The 24,535-nt window shown below is 35.8% G+C and overlaps 1 protein-coding gene across 2 annotated transcripts in view; it reads right to left on the reverse strand.

Moving 5' to 3' along the window:
• The window catches only part of Dnah12 (dynein axonemal heavy chain 12), a 160,908-nt gene that overhangs the window by 45,317 nt on the left and 91,056 nt on the right, over positions 1–24,535 (reverse strand). For both annotated transcript variants that reach the window (XM_090322530.1, XM_090322537.1), the window contains exons 46-59: positions 24,097–24,259; positions 22,004–22,084; positions 21,482–21,658; positions 20,305–20,436; positions 18,058–18,147; positions 17,070–17,210; positions 14,537–14,778; positions 12,056–12,203; positions 11,028–11,173; positions 6,985–7,199; positions 6,132–6,324; positions 3,131–3,323; positions 2,743–2,915; positions 397–537 (exon numbers count right to left, since the gene is read on the reverse strand). In XM_090322530.1, coding sequence (XP_090178656.1) covers positions 397–537; positions 2,743–2,915; positions 3,131–3,323; positions 6,132–6,324; positions 6,985–7,199; positions 11,028–11,173; positions 12,056–12,203; positions 14,537–14,778; positions 17,070–17,210; positions 18,058–18,147; positions 20,305–20,436; positions 21,482–21,658; positions 22,004–22,084; positions 24,097–24,259 — 2,235 coding nt within the window. The remainder of the gene's footprint in view (positions 1–396; positions 538–2,742; positions 2,916–3,130; positions 3,324–6,131; positions 6,325–6,984; positions 7,200–11,027; positions 11,174–12,055; positions 12,204–14,536; positions 14,779–17,069; positions 17,211–18,057; positions 18,148–20,304; positions 20,437–21,481; positions 21,659–22,003; positions 22,085–24,096; positions 24,260–24,535) is intronic.

Consider the following 24,535-nt stretch of genomic DNA (forward strand, 5'->3'; position numbering starts at 1 on the left):
TTTGTTTATTTGAAATAGGGAAGGGAAAGGGGGAAAACAAGATGATGGGGGGAGGGGGAAATGAGGACAAAAACATAAGAAGGGGTAACAATGTGTGAGAAGTAATGCACTCCTTCCTGACAAATGTAACTGTAACCCCTCTATATATTACCCCAACAAAAAAATTAAAAAACTATATGCCAGTGATTGCACATAGAGATTTTTTTCTTGAATACTGAACTGTGGAGCATGACATTTAAATATGATGTAAAAGCTCAGCTTTAATAAAAGGTTTTAATAAAATTCTAGTTAAATTAAGTACAACATGAGATTCTTCTGTGACAAGTCATATTTACACATTAAATTTGTGACTTTAGTTTCAAAAATAAGGAAATTAAGAAGAAGCAAGTAACTTACAGAAGAAGATTAGCACACAATAAAAAAGAAAATAGCAGCTTGTCCTTCTCAAATAATGATCGGCATATATTGCAGTATAAGTTGTATGTGAAATGGTCATTTAAATATCGCAGGCGTTTTTCCAAAATTTTAGATTTATTGCTAAAAGGTTGAAAAAGGAAAATAAATTGTCAAGTGAAACTAAAAAAATAAGTAATATGAATTAATATGTAGGCAACTTTTCTTTTAGCTAGGTAGTCACTATTTAAAATATTTGAAATTGCACACAGAAGTGAATATAAAACCAAAGAGATTTGAATAAACTCTATGGATTATAACAAGGTCAGTTCTTGGTTGCTATACTGTACTGTAGTTGTACAAGATGTTACTACTGAGAAACAGAGTTAAAGGGACATGGGGCCTCACTATTCATTTATACAGGGCTTCTCTATACATTTCTTTTGGTTCTTTTTGTTGTGAATGCAGTTCAAATTTTATAACATAGGGCATGTCTCCATGAAAAAGTGAATATGGATTTACAGCATCTGTAATAAAGATCCAAAATGTCTTATATTACGCCAAAATGATCCAAAACAGCCAATTTAAAAATAAAAACACTAGAACCTACTAGTGTCAGGTTCTCTGCTAGAGAGGGAAATGAAAGGATGGGAAGGAAGTGAGTAGAGCCACTATAGGGCAACATGTAGCTCCTTGTAGTGATGAAAATATTTTTATCATAATTATATTAATGTCAATCTCTAATCATGATATTGTTCAATAGGTTTTTAAAATGTTATCACTGTAGAAACTGTCTCTTTCTGAAATAGAATTGACTTTTGGGGTAGATGATTTATGTATTCAAACCTATAATAAACTAATGCACTAAGAATGAGGGGAAACCTTGACATATAATATAAAAATAGGGCCAGGAATTTGGCCTAGTGGTAGAGTGCTTGCCTAGCATGCACAAAGACCTGGTTCAATTCCTTGGCACCACATACATTAAAAAAAAAAAATGGAAGTGGTGCTGTGGCTCAAGTGGTAGAACACTGGCCTTGAGAAAGCCCAAGGACAGTGCTCAAGCCCTGAGTTCAAGGTTGAAGACTGGCAAAAAAATGCATATATATGTATATATATATGCAAATAAACCTAACTGTTCCCTAAGTGGAGTCCTACTTGTATTCCATAATTAACATCATCTGATTAAAGAGGAAAACGTTTAACTCAAATAACTTTTTTCCATTTTTCAAGTTTTTGGTGATTAATTTATTAGATATAAAGTCTCTCAGACTTTCCTGCCTAGGGTGGCTTCAAACTCAGATTCTACGGCCTCAGACTTCTGAGTAGCTAAGATTATAGGCATGAGCTATTGGCACCCAATACAATAACTTCTGAATACAAAAATTTATATATACATGTATATATATTTATATATATGGGTTTCTGTGTACTTCTAAGTTGAGCTCTCTTGAGTATGTACCTAGTAGTGGGATTGCTGGATCACATGGACAATATGTTTAATATCTGAAGAACTTCCAAAGTAACTATTCTATTTAAAAACCCTCCCAGTACTATATGAGATTTTCAATTTTATATTTCACATTTCACTGAAACTTATTATTGCTGTTTAAGTCAGTTCTTCAACTTGAAGAACTTAATCATGTACGATTTGAAATTCAAATTTCAAATGTGATTTTAATCACTCAGAGGAGATCATTCTACTAACAATTAATCTTGTAATAAAATAATTACAGTAGGCTACCATGTTATATTTTATGAATTATATAAATTATCTTATATGTATATATAAATTATATTTTATTTACTTAACAAATACATTAGTTACTAGACACTTTACCTCTATTTTATAGGTAAAGGAAATTGAGGTAATTAGAGAAACGATAACTGACTTGCCTATACTACTGCACTACTCCTGCCACTCCTGGGGCAAAACTGAGATTTAATTCCAAAAATCTATATACGTTCACTAATTAAAATGAAAGTATGCAGCAAGCTAACAGAAATGGGGAACTAAAGCTTTTTGGACACCTTAAGGCTGGAAAAAGTTAACTGTGTATTGCTGGAATATTTAAAAGAGAGGAGGAAAGTCTAAAATGAATACTTCTATATCTACATCTTAAGTAGGTATGAAGCAACTTAAAATAGAAAGGCTATCATTACCATTCTTTTGTTCCTTTCCTTCCTCCCTGTTTTTTTTCCTCCTCTCTTCCTTCTTCCCACACTCCTTCTCTCTCCTTTTCCTCTATCACTGTTTAATATTCTACAATGAATACATACATGTGTACTTTTTTAAAAGGATAGTGAAAATCCAATCTAAGGAAGATGGTGAAGCTACAGAGTGTTTACCTGTCATGAATAGAGTTGATGTAAAGGTTCACGAACCAGGTGAGAGAATACTGGTACATGGGATCAATGTTAGCCAGGTCTGCAATGCTAAAGAACAATACTGAAGAATGTTTAGCGATGGGCCTATAGCCTTCTCGAGACTCTGCTATTTTGAGCTCTGTTTTTTCTGCAATCTAGAAGAGAAAAATTACAAACAAAATATACATATGGATTTTTACACTTTTGATTAATTCAAAAGTAAGATATTTTGTTGTGAGTTTTAAAAGTTTCAGTATTTTCCTCTTTCATGAATTCTTTCTTCCCCAGGAAACGTATCATAGAATTTTTTCATAGGCTGGTTGCAAATTAAAATTTTAGAGTCAAAACATTTCTAGGCTGCTTTTCTCACCTGCTGTTTCTTTGATATCTCATTGGACATAATTTTAGCAGAGTCCAAGACTTTGATTGCACTTTCATCTTCTAAAATGTTCCCTTCTGAAGATGATAATGTTTCTAAAATTTTTCTTTCTATTTCTTTTAGTTGTTTCTTATTGGCTGCAGACTGAAGAATAAGAGCATTCCGTTCCTCTTCCAATTCTGGTCTAAATAGGTAAAAACATTTAGCATAAACTTGTAGTCCTTATTTCTAAATATCATTCATCAAAATGTTAAACTTTGCAATCATTTTACATAAATGTAACACAAACTAAATTTTCTGCCATAACTGAAGAGGAAATATATATATATATATATGTATGTATTTGCACACATACATTGTACCAAAGTAAATATAAAAGTACATGAGATTTATCCTTATGGTATATCCAAATACATAGGAATCAGAGTGAGACAAGTGACTCACAGTAGAAATTTTTAATCTATTCCTTGACTTTGTGATCACTCTCATTTTCATCATTTCTTCTGCACTAGCAAACAGAACAAGTCAGACAACTAGCTCTTTAAGTGAAAGGGAAAACCGGCATGTGCATCTTAATAAAGATGGGTATAATATTTTTAAAAAATACACCATAAAGGGGCCGGGAGTTTGGCCTAGTGGTTGAGTGCTTGCCTAGCATGCACTAAGACCTAGGTTCGATTCTTCGGTACCACATACATAGAAAAAAAAAGCCAGAAGTGGTGCTGAGGCTCAAGTGGTAGAGCTCTAGCCTTGAGAAAGTCCAAGGACAGTGCTCAGACCCTGAGCTCAAGCCCAGGACTGCAAAAAAAAAAAAAAGCAAACAAACAAAAAAATACACCATGTTAAAAAGTATGGTCTGACATAGTTCTGTCACAATACTATACCAAGGGAATATTGGAAATAAAATTCAAGTAGAACCAAAGATTTTCTTTCAGAAGAAGCTCTTTACTACAGGAACCAGGAGTATAGGCCTAGTAATAGAGTGCTAGAGTGCTCACATAGCATGCATGAAGCTCTAGATTTAATTCCTCAGTACCACATACATAGAAAAAGCCAGAAGTGCTGCTGTGGCTCAAGTGGCAGAATGCTAACCATGAGCAAAAAGTGTCCAAGGACAGTGCCCAGGTCCTGAGTTCAAGCCCCAGAACTAGCAAGAAAAAAAAAAGAAAGAAAAAGAAATTCTTTACTACAGCTTCTCCAGGTATTATTATTACTATTATTTTATTATTTATTATTTTTTTTGTGAGTTTGGGACTTGAACTCTGAGCCTTGGCACTGTCCCTGAGATCTTCAGCTCAAGGCTAGTGATCTACCACTTGGCATACAGCGCCACTTCTGGTTTTCTGGTGATTCATTGGAAATAAGAGTCTCATGGACTTTTGTGTGCAGGCTGGTTTTGAACCAGGATCCTCAGGCCTCCTGATTAGCTAGGGTTATTGGCATGAGCCACCAGCAACCAGCTGCAGGTACTATTTTTTTTTTCATTGAAAATATCACATAGTGGGCCAGGAGTGTGGCCTAGTGGTAGAGTGCTTGCTTTAGCATGCATAAAGCCCTAGGATTGAGCCTGGTACCACATTCACAGAAAAAGCCAGAAGTGGGTGCTGTGACTCAAGGGTAGAGTGCTAGCCCTGAGAAAGCTTAAGGACAATGCCCATGCACTGAGTTCAAGCCCAGGACTGGCAAAAAAAATTACAGAGAAGTAATGGGGAAATATAAAAAAGATATGAAACAGGAAGAGAAATCTTTTTTTGGTACCCAAGTCTTACTACACTATGAAAATCACTTTAGAATTCAGGAATGTTCCTTTCTAATCTTGTTTTTCTTTTTATATTTATAGATATCCATGTACAATTTTTTTTGTTGGTCATAGGGCTTGAACTCTGGGCCTGGGCACTGACCTGAGCTCTTCAGCTCAAGGCTACCACCCTATCCCTTGAGCCACCGCTCCACTTCCGGTTTTCTGGTGGTTAACTGGAGATAAGAGTCTCATGGACTTTAGTGCCTAGGCTAGCTTTGAACCTTGATCCTCAGATCTCAGACTCCTTGCGTAGCTAGGATTATAGTCGTTGAGCCACCACGCCCAGCTCATTTATAAATTTTTTAAAATGTATTTTACTTATACATTTTTTATGCGGTACTAAGGAATCAAACCTAGAGCCTCATGCATGCTAGGCAAGAAATCTACCACTAAGCCACATTTCCAGCTCTCATTCATAAAATTTTAAATAAAATATTATGCCTACTATATGTAGTTATTTACCCTACTTTTTTCTTTCTTGTTCCTTCTAGCTTTATAAAAATTCTGTACAAAAGTATTAGAATACATTTTTGTGTGCATGTGTATGTTTGTATACGCCAGACCTGCGACTTGAATTTAGAGCCTGGACACTGTCACTGAGCTTTGTTACTCCAGAGCAACCAAGTGTTCTAGCTCTTTTGGTCAACAACTGAAGATAAGAATTTCCCAGGCTTTCCTGTTGGCTTCAAAACTAAATCCTTAGCTCACAGCTTCAGTAGCTAGGATTCCAGGTACAAGCCACTGGCACCCAGCAAAAGTGTATTTTTTTAAATTATGTGTATAGCATAGATTCCTACATGTGAAGCCTAAGTCTCAGAAGTCAGGATGACCATCATTATAACTCTAATATATCATAGTTGGCTTATATGGCAAATTTAAAGGAATTATTTAACTTCAAATTGCAAAGTATAACATTTACCACTTTCAAAATATCACAAAATGAAAATATTAATGACCTACAAATATTCCTCTTTAAGGTAAGCAGATAGTCAATATTTCAATTTCATATGTTAAAATGGAAACAAGTAACTTGATAGGATGGGTGGGGTTGAAACAGATGAGAATAGTGGAAGGAGTAACATTGATTATATGTATTATACTTACAACATAAAGTTGAATAGGAACTCCTTTGTACAGCTACTTAAGAACAAACCACTCTAAATCATTGGAGGCATCTAAGAAGATACGTACCGCTCCTTTGCAACAACAATACCTAGTAACTGATCTTCAAGTCCTTCTGGGGTTATCATGAAATTGAGCAAAGAAACTTTTGTAGCCAGTTCTGGCATGTAGTGTGGATTTCTTAGCTTTGTGGTGATATAAAATTTGAAATCAAAGGAGTACTCAATAATGACTTCACCAAGTCGAATGCAATCAATGCCACCTACATTTCAGAAAAAGAATGTATAGTAAGTAACTAAAAGTTATATAATGCCTGTTCAGGTTATGAGTAAAATATCCTAAAGAAATCTGAAGTAGAAATAGGTGTGTAAAAAGTCACAGACACATAGATTAAGTAACAACATAATAGGACTCATCTTGGAGTAGTTATAGGACATTTTCTCTATCATGGAACTTTATAAATCAAGAGCTCCTTTCAACTACATTTCAATCATGATTCCAAAATACCTGTGTATTACTGAAGTTCTTAAAGGTACTAGACTTGGAAGAGATAAAATTTTCATAAATAGTAAGATTGTAAGTGGCCAATGTTTAGTTAAACACGACACTGGTCCATATCACTATCCAATATCACTATTCATAGTAATGGATTCTGTGTGGCCAAAAGTTACAAATTATTTCTTATTTCTGAATGTTCTCTGTAGAACAGAAGTCTACATACCAATAGTTAAGGTAAAGAAGAAAGAGTATTTTCCAGGAATAAATCAAGGTTCATTCCTGCTAACTTGAGACAAATTTTCAACAACAATGATACAGAATTTCTGAAATACTGGCATTATCTTTATGTAGCATTTGTCTTTTAACCCTCAAAAATAACTCAAACCTTTTTCAGTTCTACCAAGTAATATTAACTGCATTCTACCTTGTTTAAAAGTTTGTTTAAGTAGTAAGGGCTCCAGAGATGGATCTAGTTCTTCACCAACGTTTTCTAATAGAAGTGGAAGTCCAAACTGAATACTGGTTTCCAATGTTCTCATATAGTCTGAATCTGATAGCTTAATAACATTAAGTTGATTTTCCTTCTCAGAGTTTTTGATCCATTTATTGGCTTGACCCTGGGGATCAATCATTAAAGGCCTAGAAACAGAAAGAAAACTTCTAAGGAATATATAAATGGTGCAATTTCTTAAAAGTATGTAATTTAAATCAGATATCACCATTCATCTTTATAAATATTGAGATTTTCATATGTATTATCAGGATCTGTCTTCACAAAAGTCTTGTTAAAAAGTAAAAGGGCCATGTGCCGGTGGCTCACAACTAAAATCCTAGCAACTCAGGAGGCTGAGATCTGAGGATCATGATTCAAAGCCACCTCAGGCACAAAAAGTCCAAGAGACTTTTATCTCCAGTTAACCACCAGAAAACTGGAAGTGGCACTATGGCTCAAGTGCTAGAGCTGAAGAGCCCCAGGGACAGCACCTAGGCCCAGAGTTCAAGACCCACAACTGCAAAAAAAAAAAAAAAAGGAAATGAAAGAATGGCCAATAGACACACAATGAGATGCTCAACATCTCTGGCCATAAAAGAAATGTGAATAAAAACAACTTTGAGATTCCACCTCACCTCAGTTAGAATGGCCATTATCAAGAAATCTAAACAAGGCCAGGAGTTTGGCCTAGTGGTATAGTGTTTGCCTAGCTTGCATGAAGACCCAGGTTTGATTCCTTTGCACCAAATACATAGAAAAAAGCCAGAAGTGGTGCTGAGGCTCAAGTGGTAGAGCTTTAGCCTTGAGAAAGCCTAAGGACAGTGCTCAGGCCCTGAGTTCAAGGCCCAGGACTAGTGAAAAAAGAAATATAATAATAACTGATGCTGATGGAGATGTGGCCAGAAGGAATCACTAATACATCATTGGTGGCAATGTAAAATTGTTCAACTGCTCTGGAAAGCAGTGTGGCAGTTCTTCAAAAGACTTCCCTTTTGACCCAGCAATCCCACTCCTGGGCATTTACCCAAATTTCTTCAAACAAGGCCATGTTAAACCTACCAGCTCAACCATATTTACTGCAGCATTATTTACCATAGCTAAGATATGTAACCAACCCAGATGCCCCTCAGTAGGTAAGTGGACCAAGAAGATGTTGTATACATATACAATGGAATTCTATGCTGCCATCAGAAAGGATGAAATGGAAACACTTGGAAAAAAATCCTATTAAGTAAAGTAAGTCAGACACAAAGGAACAGGTTTATAAATCAACTACTCCAAGACAAGTATACTCTTTGACTTTCTTTCCTGCTCCAAGACAAAACTAGGTACCTAGTCGTTTTCTTTCTCAGTTCAAATTGTGCTGAAATCATACCTAAAGTAGGATTTCATCTGTGGGTTGTATAAGATCTGTCAAATCATTTGGTCTGGTCATTTTAAGGCAATTGTAGGTGGGACTTAAAATTCAATAAATCTAGTGGGTTTTTTCCATAGAATATAAATTTATATTTATTTAATATAAATATAATAATATCTAATATATTAATAAATATAACAACATAAATTTGAGGGACAAGCAGGCAACATCCATTATGGGATAAACTGCAGCCTTATAAGTATATGACAGACAGACACTTATGCGTCTCCTTTTTTGCCCCGTTGCCCATCTGCCTGTATTATAGTGACTCAAAGGCCAGCCAATGTCAGGCAGTCTGGAAGTGTACACATTACAGAAGTGTTAAAACACTGTGGTGAAATTACAGCAATCTAATGATGGTGATATGAGATATAATTAGATGCTTCCTGGCATGAATGGCCTTGCCTCAGATGACTGTGTCAACACAGAAGATTTCTCCAACCCAACTTTTATCCATGTATCTACAATCCTTGAAAAAAAAGGAATCCCAAATGAAAATTGAAGCATTACAGCACACAGAAAAAACACCAAGGATCAATGATAAAATGTTGAGTACATTCTGTATCCAAGCAAATCAAAGCAAAACAGTCATGCTGCTGGCAACACACACATACACACACACACACACACACACACACACACACACACACACACACACGACAGGTATTAAAACTTAAATTTTATGACATTCTACAATGACAAGTTGATATAAAGTTTCAATCTTTACAAGAAATGGACAAATGATTTCATTTTTTTGGAGTCAAAGGCAAACCTAAGTATGATGGTGTGTTAGCATTAATGAAAAGAGCCAATCTGTGTGTCATTAAATCTCAAAACATGCTCAACTCAATTATGCCAAATATATCTGTATAAAATGAATTGGAGAGAGGGAAAATGGGAGAAAAGGAGGGAAGGGTAACACTGTTCGACAAGAAATGCACTACTTATGTAACTGTAACCCAACTGTATATCACCTTTACAATAAAATTAAATTTAATTTTTAAAAACTTTAAAAAAGAATGTTCCTCCAGAGTTTGAAACCACAAGTTGGTTTTACTAGGTCTCATTGAAACAGAGACAATATTATTCAGACAAATGACTTAGCAAGCAAGCTAATTGCAAAGGACCTGAGGCTTGTTATACAAGCAAAATCTGTGACAGTGCTTAGTGGCTGCTGCAAAGTTTGTTAGCACCACAAAGATTAAAGTTGATTCATAGTGTTTGACTCAAGAGAACTATCTCAGATCAAATTACTGATTTAGCACAGATACTGAAAAAGTATTGAAGGACTCTGCAGTAGATTTCTAATTATTTTCTCTGGCCTGTGATGACAATAGGTATAACAAATTCAGCCCAATTGGCCATTTTCATTCATGGGTAAATGTAGAGCTTGAATAGGGAGAGAAACTGCTATCACTTGCATGACAGACATTTTATCAATGAGAAACTTACACTAAAATTACTATAGATGGAGGTGTTGAACTTTTGTTGCCTTACAAAAAGAATTACTGCATTTGTCAAAAACAACTTCAATCTTTTTTTTTTTTTTTTTTTTTTGCCAGTCCTGGGCTTGAGCTCAGGGCCTGAGCACTGTCCTTGGACTTTCTCAAGGCTAGCATTCTACCACTTGAGCCTCAGCACCATTTCTGGCTTTTTTCTATGTATGTGGTACCGAGGAATCAAACCTGGGTCTTTGTGCATGCTAGGCAAGCACTCTACCACTAGGCTAAACTCCCAGCAACAACCTCAATCTTGATCTAAGTACTGAACTAGCTGAATCACAGATCAAGTCTTTGTGGGGCCAGGAGTTTAGCCTGGTGGTAGAGTCCTTGCCTAGCAGGTACAAAGACCCAGGTTTGATTCCTTGGTACCACATACATGGAAAAAGCCAGAGGTAGTGCTGTGGCTCAAGTGGTAGAGCGCTAGCCTTGGGAAAGCCCAAGGACAATGCTCAGGCCCTGAGTTCAAGCCCCAGGGCTGGCAATAAAAAAAAGAAAGTCTCTGTGTCATAGGTGCTATGTGACTGACTCAACAGTATAATGTCAATTATACCATCATGAATAAATTTTGTCAACAGCAGTGGGTTAACAGCTGTCACTGCACTGAACATACTTACTCTGCATGTGCTTTCTTCACTGCCTGGGTTAGCTTCAAATCTCAGTCAGTCCTTCTCTGCCCTCATCCAGTTGAGGAGCTAAGATTATAGGTATGAGCCTTCAGTACCTGATGTGTTCTTGATTTGGGTTGCACGGGTACATTCATTTTGGGAACTTACCACATGGTATATTTACATTTTGTGTGTTTTAAAATCACATGCAAGTTTTACAATGAAAAGGAAAAGATAAACAAATATTGATATGCATGGGGAAATATGTGGACAGAAATACATGTTTTCATATTATACTAAAATAATAAAGCAGCAAATACAACATACTGCTAACTGCAGAATCTAGTAGGTGGCACATGAAGACTAGAATTTATCTTTTTTTAACTTTTTATATATGCTTGAAAACTTTAAAATAAAATAATGGAAAATGTTAAATTTGTTGTTACTTACCACCGCCTAGAGTTATTAACAATCACTCCATTATCTACAGAAAAGGTATCTGTTGGTAATCCAGCAATATTCCAGGCTCTAATGTTTACTGGATCACCCAGGGTCTTACTCAATAAGAATTCCTCTGAACATGGAATTTTTTTATCCTATAAGAAATAAATAATAGTCTGGTTTTTGTTCTCAATTTGCTAAGTAAAATACTTTACAATTAAAATATAGATTTGGGGCTGGGAGTTTGGCCTAGTGGTAGAGTGCTTGCCTAGCATGCACAAAGACCTGGGTTCGATTCCTCGGTACCACACACATAGATAGAAAAAAGCCGGAAGTGGTGCTGAGGCTAAAGTGGTAGAGTGCTAGCCTTGAGAAAGTCCAAGGACAGTGCTCAGGCCCTGAGCCCAAGCCCAGGACTGGCAAAAAAAAAAGAAAAATTTAAAAAAAGTATAGATTTGGAAGTAGTGTGGTGGCTCAAGGGGTAGGGCAGTAGACTTGAGCTGAAGAGGTCAGGGACAGCTCCCAAGCCCCACAACTGACAAAAAAAATAAAATAAACAAAATATACCCTAGCTGGGTGCAGTGGCTCACACCTGTAATCCTAGCTACTCAGGAGGCTGAGATCTGAGGATCAAGGTTCAAAACCAGCCCGGGCACAAAAGGACTAGAGACTCTTATCTCCAATTAACCACTAGAAAACGAGAAGTGGGGCTTGGTTCAAGGGTAGGTCAGTAGCCTTAAGCTGTAGAGCTCAAGGACAATGCCCAGGCCGAGCTCAAGCCCTATGACTCACAAAAATAAAAATAAAATAAAATAAAATATACCCTATCATTAGGTATAGGGTACTAACTCTAAGGATCAGGGGAAAAAACAATTAAAAATTGAATATAGAACTATTTTACTAGTCAAGGAAGAAACAAAGAAAAAGAAAGTATTTTCATTTGCTTCTTCCTTTGTCTGTCCTTATTATCTCTATGAATATCCCAAAATACACTCTAAATGTTCTGAAACAAAATTTACTAAATATAAAGCTACTACCTTGCACATCAAACTCCAATCTTCTGTACATATTTGTCGAAAGCCAGAGGTGAAAGCACCAAGATAGGCTATTACTCCTGCTGATACTAAGACATCACCAGTTAAGTTTTCATATACTATTTGAAGGTCTTGTGCAGCCTGGGCCCATCTGTGCAACAACCAAAGACAAAACAGATTCTCAATAGGAAATTGCAGAAGACAGTAACTGAAGATGCAAGGACCCTCTTCTCCAACTTTCATTGCAAAAGAGGGCTTATCTGCCAGATAAGGAAGATGAAGTTAGGTCCCTTATATTTCTAATGTGCCATAATTTACACCTATATTACATGAATGACAATCTACCTCACATTACTAAAATATTCGGTATTTCTTAGAGAACTTGATCCTTTAGAATAAGCAAAAGCAAACAAACAAAACACCAGTATTTTTGCCTAGTAACAATCGTTAGTATGATTTGATTTTTGTAATTCTGTTGTTTTGGTATTTTTTAGACTGTAAAGTATAGAAGCCCATTACAAAAAATTACACATAAGCAGTACAGAAATTGAGACACTATTTCTAAGATTCATATTTTCCACTCAATAAAATCCTTAAAATAAAATGTTATTCTCAAACTATATAACCTGTGCTACAAATTACTGTCAAAGACCTATTCCCATATCATATTGGTTGAAGTGAATAAATAGGTAAATTAACTGGCCATGTGGCTCAAGGAAACAGATTAAAGCTAACTGGCTTTGTTCAATCAAGCCAATTACATCTTTTTTAAAAAAATTTACCCCCTTTTATTTATTTTTTAATATATTTTTATTGTAATTAATAGAAGGGTTACATTATATTTGCCAGATAAAAGGTGTACTACTTCACAAACATTGCTACTCTTTCTCATGTTTTTGTCCCCATTTCCCTCCCCCCGCCCCTCATCTTGTTTTCCCCCTTTCCCTATCCTATTTCAAACAAACAAAGAAATATATGTACAATATATCAGATAACAAGGTAAGCTACTGTAACAATATGAGATAACCAAGGGGCAGCAAAAGAAATGAGAAATAGCATAGTATATACATCTTCTGTAAAATAAATTTTAACCAACTAAACATACTCCTCCCCAAAATTTTATAAAATCTTTTTTTTTTGTCAGTTGTGGGGCTTGAACCCTAGGCCTGGGCATTATCCCTGAGCTTTTTGGCTCAAGGCTACCACTCTACCAACATTGAGCCACAGCACCACTTCTGCTTTTTTTTTTTGCCAGACCTGGCGCTTGAAATCAGGGCATGGGCATTATCCTTGGGCTTTCTCAAAGCTAGCACTCTACCACTTGAGCCACAGCACCTCTTCCAGCTTTTTTCTGTGTATGTGGTATTGAGGAATCCAATCCAGGGCTTCATGCATGCTAGGCAGACACTCTACCACTAGGTCATGCTCCTGGCCCTATAAAATCTTTTTATAAAACCTTTTTACATTTTGTTTTGAAGCTGGGCACCCATGGGCTCATGCCTATATTCCTAGATACTCTAGAGGTAGAGACCTGTGGATTGTGGTTTGAAACCAGCCTGGGCATAAAAGCCTATGAGACTCCTATCTCCAACTAATCACCAAAAAGGTGCAAATGATGCTGTAAGGCCAAGTGTAGAATGCTAAAATTGAATGGAGAAAAGAAACAATCACTCAGAGACAGCACCCAGGCCCTAAGTTCAAGCCCCAGGACTGTCCCCTCCCCCAAAAAAACCTTATACATAAAAATTGGAAAGGAAATATATAACCAACAATCACAGACTATTTAGATCAAAAGATTTGTTAACGTATGCCTCGTTCATATTTTCCCTCTTTTTAATTTTTATTATTATTTTTATTTTTTAGAGTGGCTCAGTGGCTCTACCTCAGAATTGGTGCCATCCTGCGGGTGTTTTGTTTGTTTTTGTTTTGTTTTGTTTGCCCAAGGCTAACTGCTCTCCCAGTTGAAACACAGCTGTACTTCCAGATTTTTTGGTCCTAAGTTAGAGGTGAGTCTCATGGACTTTTCTTCCCAGGCTGAGTTTAAACAGTGATCTTCAAATCTTAGCTACAGTATGTAGGATTAAAGAGTGATCCACTGTTGCCCTATTTTTCCCTTTTTCTAACCATTTGAAAGCAAGTGATAAATACTGTCCATCACTGAGGGGCTTATGTACTTCTTGTTGACAACAGGAAAGGAGAAGTGGTATACTGAAGTGCTTTGGGTTTTAGTAATGCATACTGCACAGTACAAAATAGGAATAAACAGTTCATCATCCTTTCACAAAACAAAACCAAACAAACAAAAAGCCACCTGTCTTCAGCATAAACAGTCCTCCTTTGGGAGACTCAGCCAAGTGCCTTATAGAATTTCTACTTTGTTACTCAGCCATTGTAAAGTCAGAAGCAATCATAATAAATATGAAAGAGGTCACAAATTCAACCCTGACATTCTTACATCTTGTTGAAAATGAGTAGAAATCTGACCTTGATTTTTCTCCACCCAGTCCCCCAATTAGTTGTGATGCTCTTTCAAGTTTCTTAGCACAGAGTTCCACCTGATCTTCTAAAGCAGCCTTTTCTTCAGTTTTCTCACGAAATGTCCTTTGTAAATTTTCTAAATGATGTTCTACTTCTGCCAGTTCTGCTCTCTTCTGATTCAAAAGTTCCATGGTCTCAGCTAAGGATTTCTGAGCTTCTGTTAAACGAGCTTTCTTAGGAGCCACAACCTGTTTGTGGGGGAAAAAATATGTGCAGGAGTGATGTATACTCTGTGCAATTGAAACACTTTCATTACTTTACAGGCATTGTGAATTTTAAATGCACTATAGCAATAAATCACACATCTTATATATTAATCATCAAGATTAGTAAACTGTCATACACAAAATAAATTAGCAAATGTCACAATAAATACAGCAAAAAGTACTATAGCAAAGTCTTGAAATAAGAAGAAATTGCCACTCAATTAAGAGAAAGACCTGTAGTTTTGTTTCTGTATTACTGTTTAAAATACATGAATGTTTTTGAGCTTGGCGTTTTACATTACCTACCCACATCTACGATCTTCTTTCCAGTTAGCCCAAGGCACACAACTGCCTTAAAATGTATCTTAAGACTGATAATACAAAGAAGGAAAACCTTTATATTCCATTTCACAAAATTAAATTTTTCCACCCTTCATTCAGAGTAAAAAGGACTCTCTATGCAAATATTGAGTCCTCGCTCTTGTACTGTTTGGATCTAATAGCCATATATTAAGGATACCATGTGCCTTTTGTTCCTTTGGTCTTGACTTGTCTCACTCAACATGATTCGCTCTAGACTCATCCACTTCCCTGCGAATGCCATTGTTTTATCTTGTTTGTTGGCTATGTAGAATTCCAGTGTGTGTGTGTGTGTGTGTGTGTGTGTGTGTGTGTGTGTGTGTGTGTGTGTGTGTATCACATTTTTTGTATCCATTCATCTGCTTTAGGCCATCTGGATTGGTTCCATCACTTGGCTATTGTGAATACTGCAGAGATGAACATAGCTGAGCAGGTGTCCTTATCATATCCTGGGTTATGATGTTCAGGATAGATGCCCAGGAGTGGTATGGCAGGATCATAGGAAAGTTCTATTTTCAGTTATTTAAGAAACCTCCACACTGCTTTCCAGAGTGGCTGAACTTGCTTCCAATCCCACCAGCAGTGCAGTAGGGTTCCTTTTTCTCCATAACCAGCCAGCATCTGTCATTGTTCAAAATCTTGGCCATTCTAATTGGTGTAAGGTGGTATAAACACAACTACATAGACATAAAAATTTATGACTCTATAGACGTAATGTTTTATTACATAGATTAATATGTATCTATGACATACAAACCCTCAGCCTAATTTTAATTTTGTTCTAAAATCTAAGTGCCAGTGATTGTATATAGAGATTCCCTTCTTGAATACTTGTTTGTTAAACATGTCATTTGAAATATGATGTAAAAATCAATGTTAATAAATTCTTTAATAAAAAAAGGACTTTCTAAAGTTACTGTTTTGACCAGCATCTCCTCTAACCCTCTCTTCTACTAACATCTCAAGTCTATGATAACTACTCAATATATCAAAAAAAAGTAAAATCAGCATGTCAAAAAGATACCTATATACCCATCATAACAGAATTGACCTAAGTATCCATCAATACAGGATAAGATTTTTTTAAATATGGTACCTATACACAATAAAATGCTATTCAGCCACAAAGAGAATGAAATCATGTCATTATTACAAATGAACTTGGGGGATGCTATGGGAAGTGAAAGAATACAAGAATAGAAAGACAAGTATTACATGATCTCCCTCATAAATAGACTCTAAAACTAATAGTCTTTTTTTTCTCCCCTCTCTCTTCTTTTTTGTATTCAGAAGCGAGACCAGGGCCTTATACCTACAAGTACTCTATCACTAAGTTATAACTCTAGCCCTTCTTTGATTTTTTTTTTTTGGTTGGTCATTGGTCTTGAATTCTGGGCCTGGACACTGTGCCTGAGCTCTTTAGCTTAAGGCTAGTACTCTACCACTTTGAGCCACAGGGCTACTTCCAGTCTCCTGGTGGTTAATTAGAGATAAGAGTCTCTTGGACGTTCATGCCTGAGCTGGCTTTGAACTTCGATCCTAAAATCTCAGCCTCCTGAGTAGCTAAGATTACAGGCGTCAGCCACCAGCATCCAGCTTTCTTTGTTTTATTTTTAAACTTCAAACAAAATCTTGCTAAATTTCTCAAGCTGGCCTTGAACTTGTAATCCTCCTATTTCATTCTTCCAAGTAGCTGGGGGTATGTTGAGTGTTTTTTTTTTTTAAATTGTGCTTGGAGTGGGGGCTTAAACCACTTCAGCCATATCTCTATTTCCCTGAGTTAATTTTTTATTTCTGTTTTCTCATCAAATTCTAATTTACCTTTGCCTTCGGAGCAAAGGAAAATATAGGCAGAGGTTTTAATTTATGAGAATCTTTAACTAGGAAAATTGATGTGCTCATCTTCAAAATACCTTTGCAACTCGGTCATATACTTCCATGGCCATGATCCATTTACACAGACCTTCAGCTGCAGAAGAAGCTTTGGCAACCTTTGGAGGGTCAAATTCAGGGTTCGTCAAGTATTCACTACGAATCTTCTGCATAACACTTACCTATACAATACATATTTAGATTTTAAATTTTAGCATATACAATAATAATCATAAAATTAAAAATCATACATCTGAATATAAAGTTACATTGTTTTCAAAAACCAAAATCATATTTCGGGATATTTGTAAGCATAATCGAAGCAGAAATATAAGAAACATTTGTAAAAAAATATACAGTTTGTTTCTTCCAAGAATACTAAGATTTTTGAGGGTTAACAAAATAAATGAAAGCAAGAGAAAAGCGCAACTGAGCATTAAAAAAGTTTTGAGAGGAAAATGATACTTTTAAATCTTACATAAAGATATGCATAAAATTTCCTAATAAACTGGATTACTGTTACAAGACAGAACTCTTTCAAGTTAATAATACACTGGTTATAATAACTTCCTGATAACTTTCTAATTATATAAATATGTTTTATGCATTATGAGAGTTTATAATATTGTCACTAATAAATGCAATGTATCTTTATTTATTTATTTTTTTTTTTGCCAGTCCTGGGCTTGAGCTCAGGGCCTGAGCATTGTCCTTGGACTTTCTCAAGGCTAGAGCTCTACCACTTGAGCCTCAGCACCACTTCCGGCTTTTTTCTATGTATGTGGTACCGAGGAATCGAACCCGGGTCTTTGTGCATGCTAGGCAAGCACTTTAACCACTAGGCCAAATTCCCGGCCCCGCAATGTATCTTTATTATCTTAACACTCCACCAAAAGGACTATCTCTTTATATTCTATAAGATATCCCAACTCTGGGAAATGGGAATAATACAAAAATAAAGATATACCATAATTTAAAAGATTTTATATATCTTGGCAAAGTCACATTAAGAGAAAAAGTCTAACTCACTGGAATGTTGTCCTTGTCATATTCTCTCAAGTCTCTTAAGAAATTCATATCTCCCAGAAGTTTTTTGCTAGGTCCCCAGTAATCAAATATCTATAAATAAAATTTACAGTAACTTATTAAATGTATGATCAAAAATACTCAATGTAAATCTTTTCTTCTTAAAGTTTGTCATACTATTTACCGAAAACTACTTGTACACTTTCAAAATATCAACTTATAAATCTCCTTAGAAACTAAGACTCTACTCCCTAACCACATTTTAAATATATGACACAATTTAAATACAGACATGAATCTAGAAATTTAATGAGATTAATTTTATCAATAATTTTAATAAAAAATTAAGCATCAAAGGGAAATGTGTGATTATTTCTTTTGAAAATGTAAGAAAAGCTGGTAACATAGACACTATCACAATTGCATATAAAATAACGGGTGATATTATCCAAAAAATAAATGTACTCATTATCTGACTTATGAAATAGTAACCCCTCTAAATGACATCTTTATAATAATTAAATTATATTTAAGAAAAATAAAATACATTGTGTTACCATGTGTGGTGGCACACACTTGTGGTCCTAGCACTGAGTAGGATATTAATGTTTGAAGCCATCTTTTCAAGTTCCAGACCAGCCTGTACTACTTAGTGAAATTCTGCCTCAAGAAGCAAAAACAAAATCAAATAAAAAACACAACTTTATTTGTTCTATTTTTGTTTTCCTGTATTCTTTGATTCATCAAATAAGAAGCAAAGTAAAGAAGTGGCACTGTGGCTCAAACTGAGAGAGCACTACCCTTGATCTGAAGAGCTCAGGAAGAGTGCCCAGGCCCAGGGTTAAAGACTGACCAAAAATTTTTTTTTTCTTAATGATAATCTGCTCACCTATCTAGATTTGCTGACTGAAATAAGATGAGAATGAAGAAAATTAATGCTTATACATTGCTCTGCTAATCACAGAACAAAGCCAAACGTTAGAAAATAATATTTAATAACAAATTCAGTATTATTTTCCCACTTCCAGAAGATTTATCTGGGAGAGGTGTGTGTGTGTGTGTGTGTGTGTGTGTGTGTAAATGAGAATAGAGTTTTGGGGTTTTTTTGCCAGTCCTGGGACTTGAACTCACGGCTTAAACACTGTCCTTTGGCTTTCTCAAAGCTGAAACTCTACCACTTGAGCCACAGCACCACTTTCCCGCTTTTTCTGCATATGTGGTACTGAAGAATTTAACCTGGGTCTTCGTGCGTGCTAGGCAAGCACTCTATCACTAGGCCAAATTCCTGGCCCCTAAATGAGAATAATTTGAACAATTTGATAGCTTTAAAAAATATTACCTCAGGGGTGAGAGGAAGGAAATGGGGACAAAAACATGAGAAGGGGTATCAATGTGTGAGAAGTAATGCACCTACTACCTGACAAATGTAACTGTAACACCTCTATACATTATCCCAACAATAAAAAAAGAAAGAAACAAACAAACAAGGGAAATGGGGACAAAAACTTAAGGAGTATCAATGTGTGAGAAGTAATGTACCTACTATCTGGTGAATGTAACTCTAACCTTTCTATACATTACCCTGGCAATAAAAAATAAAATTTAAAAAATAAAAAAAATAAAAGGAAAGAAAGAAATGGAATTTAAGCAAAAAGAAAAAAATTATCTCAATAAAGGAAAGAAAAAAAGCCCAATTTTCTAATTTAGAAGCCCAAATCCAATTATTACATAACTCTGAAAAAAAGTTTGATAACTACCAAATAAAGATATTTTTCAGAAGAATAATTCTGAATAAACTGCATGCTACTCTTCAGTAGAGTTATTGTTTCACTATTTCTTTTTAAAAATTTGGTTTGATATGCAATGTTTTTGTATGCAGATAATTAATTTTGTTCTTCCAAAAAAGAAAAGTCTATTAATTCCATTTTAGATGGGGACTATTCCTTCCTTTATAAGGTATATACCCTTAAATGACAATTATGATAACAGCTAACATTTTTGAGTTTATTGTTCATAAGGCTTTGTACATAAGAGCCAAATATGTATTAACTAATCTAATCTTCACATTAGCATTGTGGTAAGTTTTATTGTTGTTTGTTGTTTGCAGATGATTCTCAATCTGTTCAACTAGAAAAATAGTGTTTCTCCCTCAGATTGAGTATGTTTAATATGTAATTTGGTAATTGTTGCTACAATCAAGTTCTGTACTTTCAAAGGCATTATTTAAATCTGTGTCCAGTTATTTATTACCTTGCCTCCAGTTCCTGAAGTATCTGTGATTCTTTCTGGTTTTATATCTTTCATGACACAAACAGCAGCCATAACTAGTTTAACACCAGATGGAGGGTTCTTCATTGATTTTACAATTGTAATATCAGCTGGCTACATCAAAAGAAAACAAGACATCTTCAGAACAGTTCATTTTTTTAAATAAGAGTTTTAAAAGTAATGTTGGGGAATACTAAAAGTACCCCTTTAAATTTGAAATTGTAATATTTTTCTTTGCATTGTCAACTTAATTTCTCAATAGTTATCTTTTATCATGATAGATAGGTATATTTTTATCATTAAGGCTTGTTTATTACTCATATCAGTCCTCTTCTGACATTTCTTATAGTGGTGCAAATGCTGAAACACTAACAGCTTTCCTATGCTACAAACTCTGGTAATTAGTTTCCATTATCAGATCAGTTGAGTGGTACTAGAACTGGGATAGTACATGGAAAGAGTATTAATAGTATAAGGCTTCCATTTTGTTGATATGGATTATAATAGAGGCTGTGGTTCTGTAGGCTGTCTTCTCAGAGGGAAAACTCTGGTACACAATTTCTGCAACTATACTAGGCAGCACATTTCACATTTGACTCAGTATAAGATCTGTTTCTTTCAGGGGAAAGATGAATCATGCTTACTAGGCTAGTGCTCAATCATTCAAGCTGTGCCTCCTTCCCTGCTTCTTACTGCTTTTTGGGAGGATAGAGCCTAGCAAACTTTTTCATCCAAGTTAGCATCTATCTAACTCCTATCTTCTAGATCTCAGCCTTCTGAGTAGCTAAGATTATAGGTGTGAGCCACTGATACCTAGTTTAGGATTATTTTGATAGCACTTCCAACAATTCTGTATAAATTTATAATGTTAATACAAGAGTAAACTCTGTTCTGAATTGAATCCTAACTTATATAGTAAAAAAGTATTGTATACCAGGAAGGGTGTCAAAAACAGCTTTTTAATGAAAGGAGAGCCTAAGATTAATGAGCCAAAGTGATGGCGTTTGATGGCATTAAGAGTCTTGTCTTAGCTGGACAGGTTTCATTGACCAAAACAATATGATACCACACACTGAAATAGAACCACAGCTAATAAACCAGATTTGTATACAGTTTCATTTTGTTAATGATACTCAAGGTGGCTAATTCCAACACTGGCCTTAAGTGTATCCAGTGCTGACAGAGCTGCTTCTAAGGCTGGAATTGCCTCTGCGAGGTCACTTTCACACTCATTTTTCAGAGCTTGGGCTTCCTCAGCCTTCCCACTGGCTATTTCCTCATCCAATTTCACAAACTTTCTTTTTGCTTCCACTTGTGCAGATTCTATCTCAATAATCTAAAAGAAGAGAATTTTTTAAGTTAGAACATTTCCTCAAGTAACTTACTATTTCCCCAATCCTAGAGACAAAAGAATATTGGGGAATTAGGGAATGCAACAGGTAATTCTAAAGGATAGAAAGGCTTAGGATAAAATTAAGAGAAACATAAATATGTATGACCTAATTTAGAAATGGGCTTGGTATTTCCTTTCAAAAATGACAAATTTCATATGGGACACCATGAAGATATTCCATCAGTCAAAAAAGTTAATGTCCTTAGGCTCTAGTGATACAAAGTTATGGCTTAATTTCAAGACTAATTTTACATTCTGTAATTATCTTTTGACATCAATGAAACATACCTGCATCATTCGTGCATTTTCGATTCTAGCCTCTTCCAACTTGGGCTGTAACTGAACAAGCTCCAATTGCATTTCACCAACCTAAACAGTCAATTTGACATTCAATGTCCATTGTTATCATAGATATAAAAAATAGAGACAAAAATATTAGCATATTTTTCCGATTTTTTGCATGATAGAAACCAAGAAAGCGCTGGGTGCTGGTGGCTCATGCCTATAATCCTAGCTACTCAGGAGGCTGAGATCTGAGGATTGCATTTCTAAGCCAGCTGGGGCACAAAAGTCGTGTGGCTACCCCTGAAACTGGGCATTGTCACTGAGCTCTTCAGCTCAAGGCTACCACTCTACACTTGAACCAAGCCCCACTTCCTGTTTTCTAGATGTTAATTGGAGATAAGAGTCTCAGGTCCTTTTGTGCCCAGGCTGGCTTTGAACCTTGATCCTCAGATCTCAACCTTCTGAGTAGCCCAGGATTACAGGTGTGAGCCACCGTACTTGGTTCTGTGAGACTCTTATCTCCAAATAACCACCAGAAGACTGAAGTGGCCTTGTGGTTCAAGTACTAGAACACTAGCCTTGAGATGAAGAGCTCAGGGACAGCACCCAGGCTTAGAGTTCAAGCCCTACTACAGACCAAAAAAATAAAAAATTAAAAAAAAAAACAGAGTGTGTATCTAGCTTACTTTTCTCTGCCTTGAATACAGCAGAGGTATATCATATCTCACTGCAGTAGAAAAATGCCAGGGTCATGAAAGAAATGTAACCAGAAAAGAAAGCAGCAGCTCAGGTGTTCCTATTAGATCACAAGGCAAAATGAATCAAAAAAACTCTCTTGCTTATACAGAACTACCTCTAACAAAGGCAAGGTGCTTAATGGTTCATGCCAATCATCCTAGCTACTGAGGGGATGGAAAGAATCAGAGTTTGAGACCAGCTCAGGCAAAAAGTTTGTGAGACCTTATTTCAACCAGTAACTTGATACAAAGGCACACTTGTCATCCCAACTATGTAGAAGGCTGAGAACAGGAGAGTTACAAATCTGTGTAAAACAAAAAGTTCACATATCCTCATCTCAGAAAAAAGCTGAGGGTGGGCAGAATGCACCTATCATCTCAGATATGGTAAGAGTGTAAATAAAGAATCATGGCTCAGGGGCCAGGAGTTTGGCCTAGTGGTAGAGTGCTTGCCTAGCATGCATGAAGACCCGGATTCGATTCCTCGGTACCACATACATAGAAAAAAGCCGGAAGTGGTGCTGACACTCAAGTGGTAGATTTCTAGTCTTGAGAAAATCCAAGGACAGTGCTCAGGCCCTGAGCTCAAGCCCAGGACTGGCAAAAAAAAAAAAAAAAAAAAAAGAATCATGGCTCAGGCTGGCCTAGACGAAAAAGAAAAAAAAAAGAAACTTGTCTCAAAAAAATCAGTGTTTCTGGGCAATAGTGTTCCTACCTCTAATCCTATCTACTCAGAAGGCTGAAATCTGGAGAATTAAAGTTCAAAGCCAGATTGAGCCACCAAGTGTCTCAAGTGGTAGAACAGCAGTCCTACACAAGAAAGCAAAGTGAGAGCTTAAGTCCCTGGGTTCAAGCCCAGCATCAACACAAATTTTTTAAAACATTTTTAAATATTTGTAAAGAAAGCAAGTGCAAAGCCCTGAATTCAAACTTGAGTATTGCCAAAAAAATAACCCCAAATTGCATGTTGTATTTAATAGCAGTAACAATAAAAATCATTTACATTTTTCCAAATATCCTCAAAATTCTTTAAAATAATACCAAATGTGCGTGAGTCCCTGTGGTACCTGCAACTTAATGAATTTCTCTAAAAAGTATTGTGTGCATCTATAAAATGAGGATCATAAAAGTGTGCATCTCATGGAGTTTATATGAGGAATAACTGAAGGAATGAGTGTGAAGCACCTAACGCAGAGCCTAGAACATAAAATTTAATTTCCACAAATTGAAGCTTTTATCATTGTTTCTTCTGTGTATGTGGTACTAGCTTTGTGAATGCTAGGCACACACTCAACCACTACTAGGCCACATTCCTGGCCCTGTGTTTCTAATACATTTTGCACAAGTCTTCCATTTTACCTGAGATTCGGCAAAGGCTAATTTGTCAAGTCCATTTACATATCGTTGTTTTGCTCTCATGACAGCTTGCCGCTTCTTAGTCAAAAGTTGTCGAAATGACCCAATAAGTTCAAGATAAGAAGTAGCGGTCACATAGTTATGTCGACCTAACTCTTCCAAGAACCTAAAGGAGAGTAGGTATAGCCTTATGATAAATAAGAAATTTCACAAGAGGATAAAGCAACACAATATTAACACAATCTTCAAGAACAAATGTTAAGTTTTATACAGAAACTGCTGATCCTTGAATTTTATAAAGCTCTGTATTTCTACACATAACTACATTTTAATTTCCTGTCAGCAAAATATCAAGTAAAAATGATGTTTTAAAAGTACAAAAAACTATATGAAAAAAGTATAAATCCGTGAAGAGGTATATAAAAGATGAACTATAGCAAAA

This window comes from Megascapheus bottae, chromosome 2 (genome assembly GCF_031878675.1).
Source record: "Megascapheus bottae isolate mThoBot1 chromosome 2, mThoBot2.hap1, whole genome shotgun sequence".
NCBI classification, from domain to species: Eukaryota; Metazoa; Chordata; class Mammalia; order Rodentia; family Geomyidae; genus Megascapheus; species Megascapheus bottae.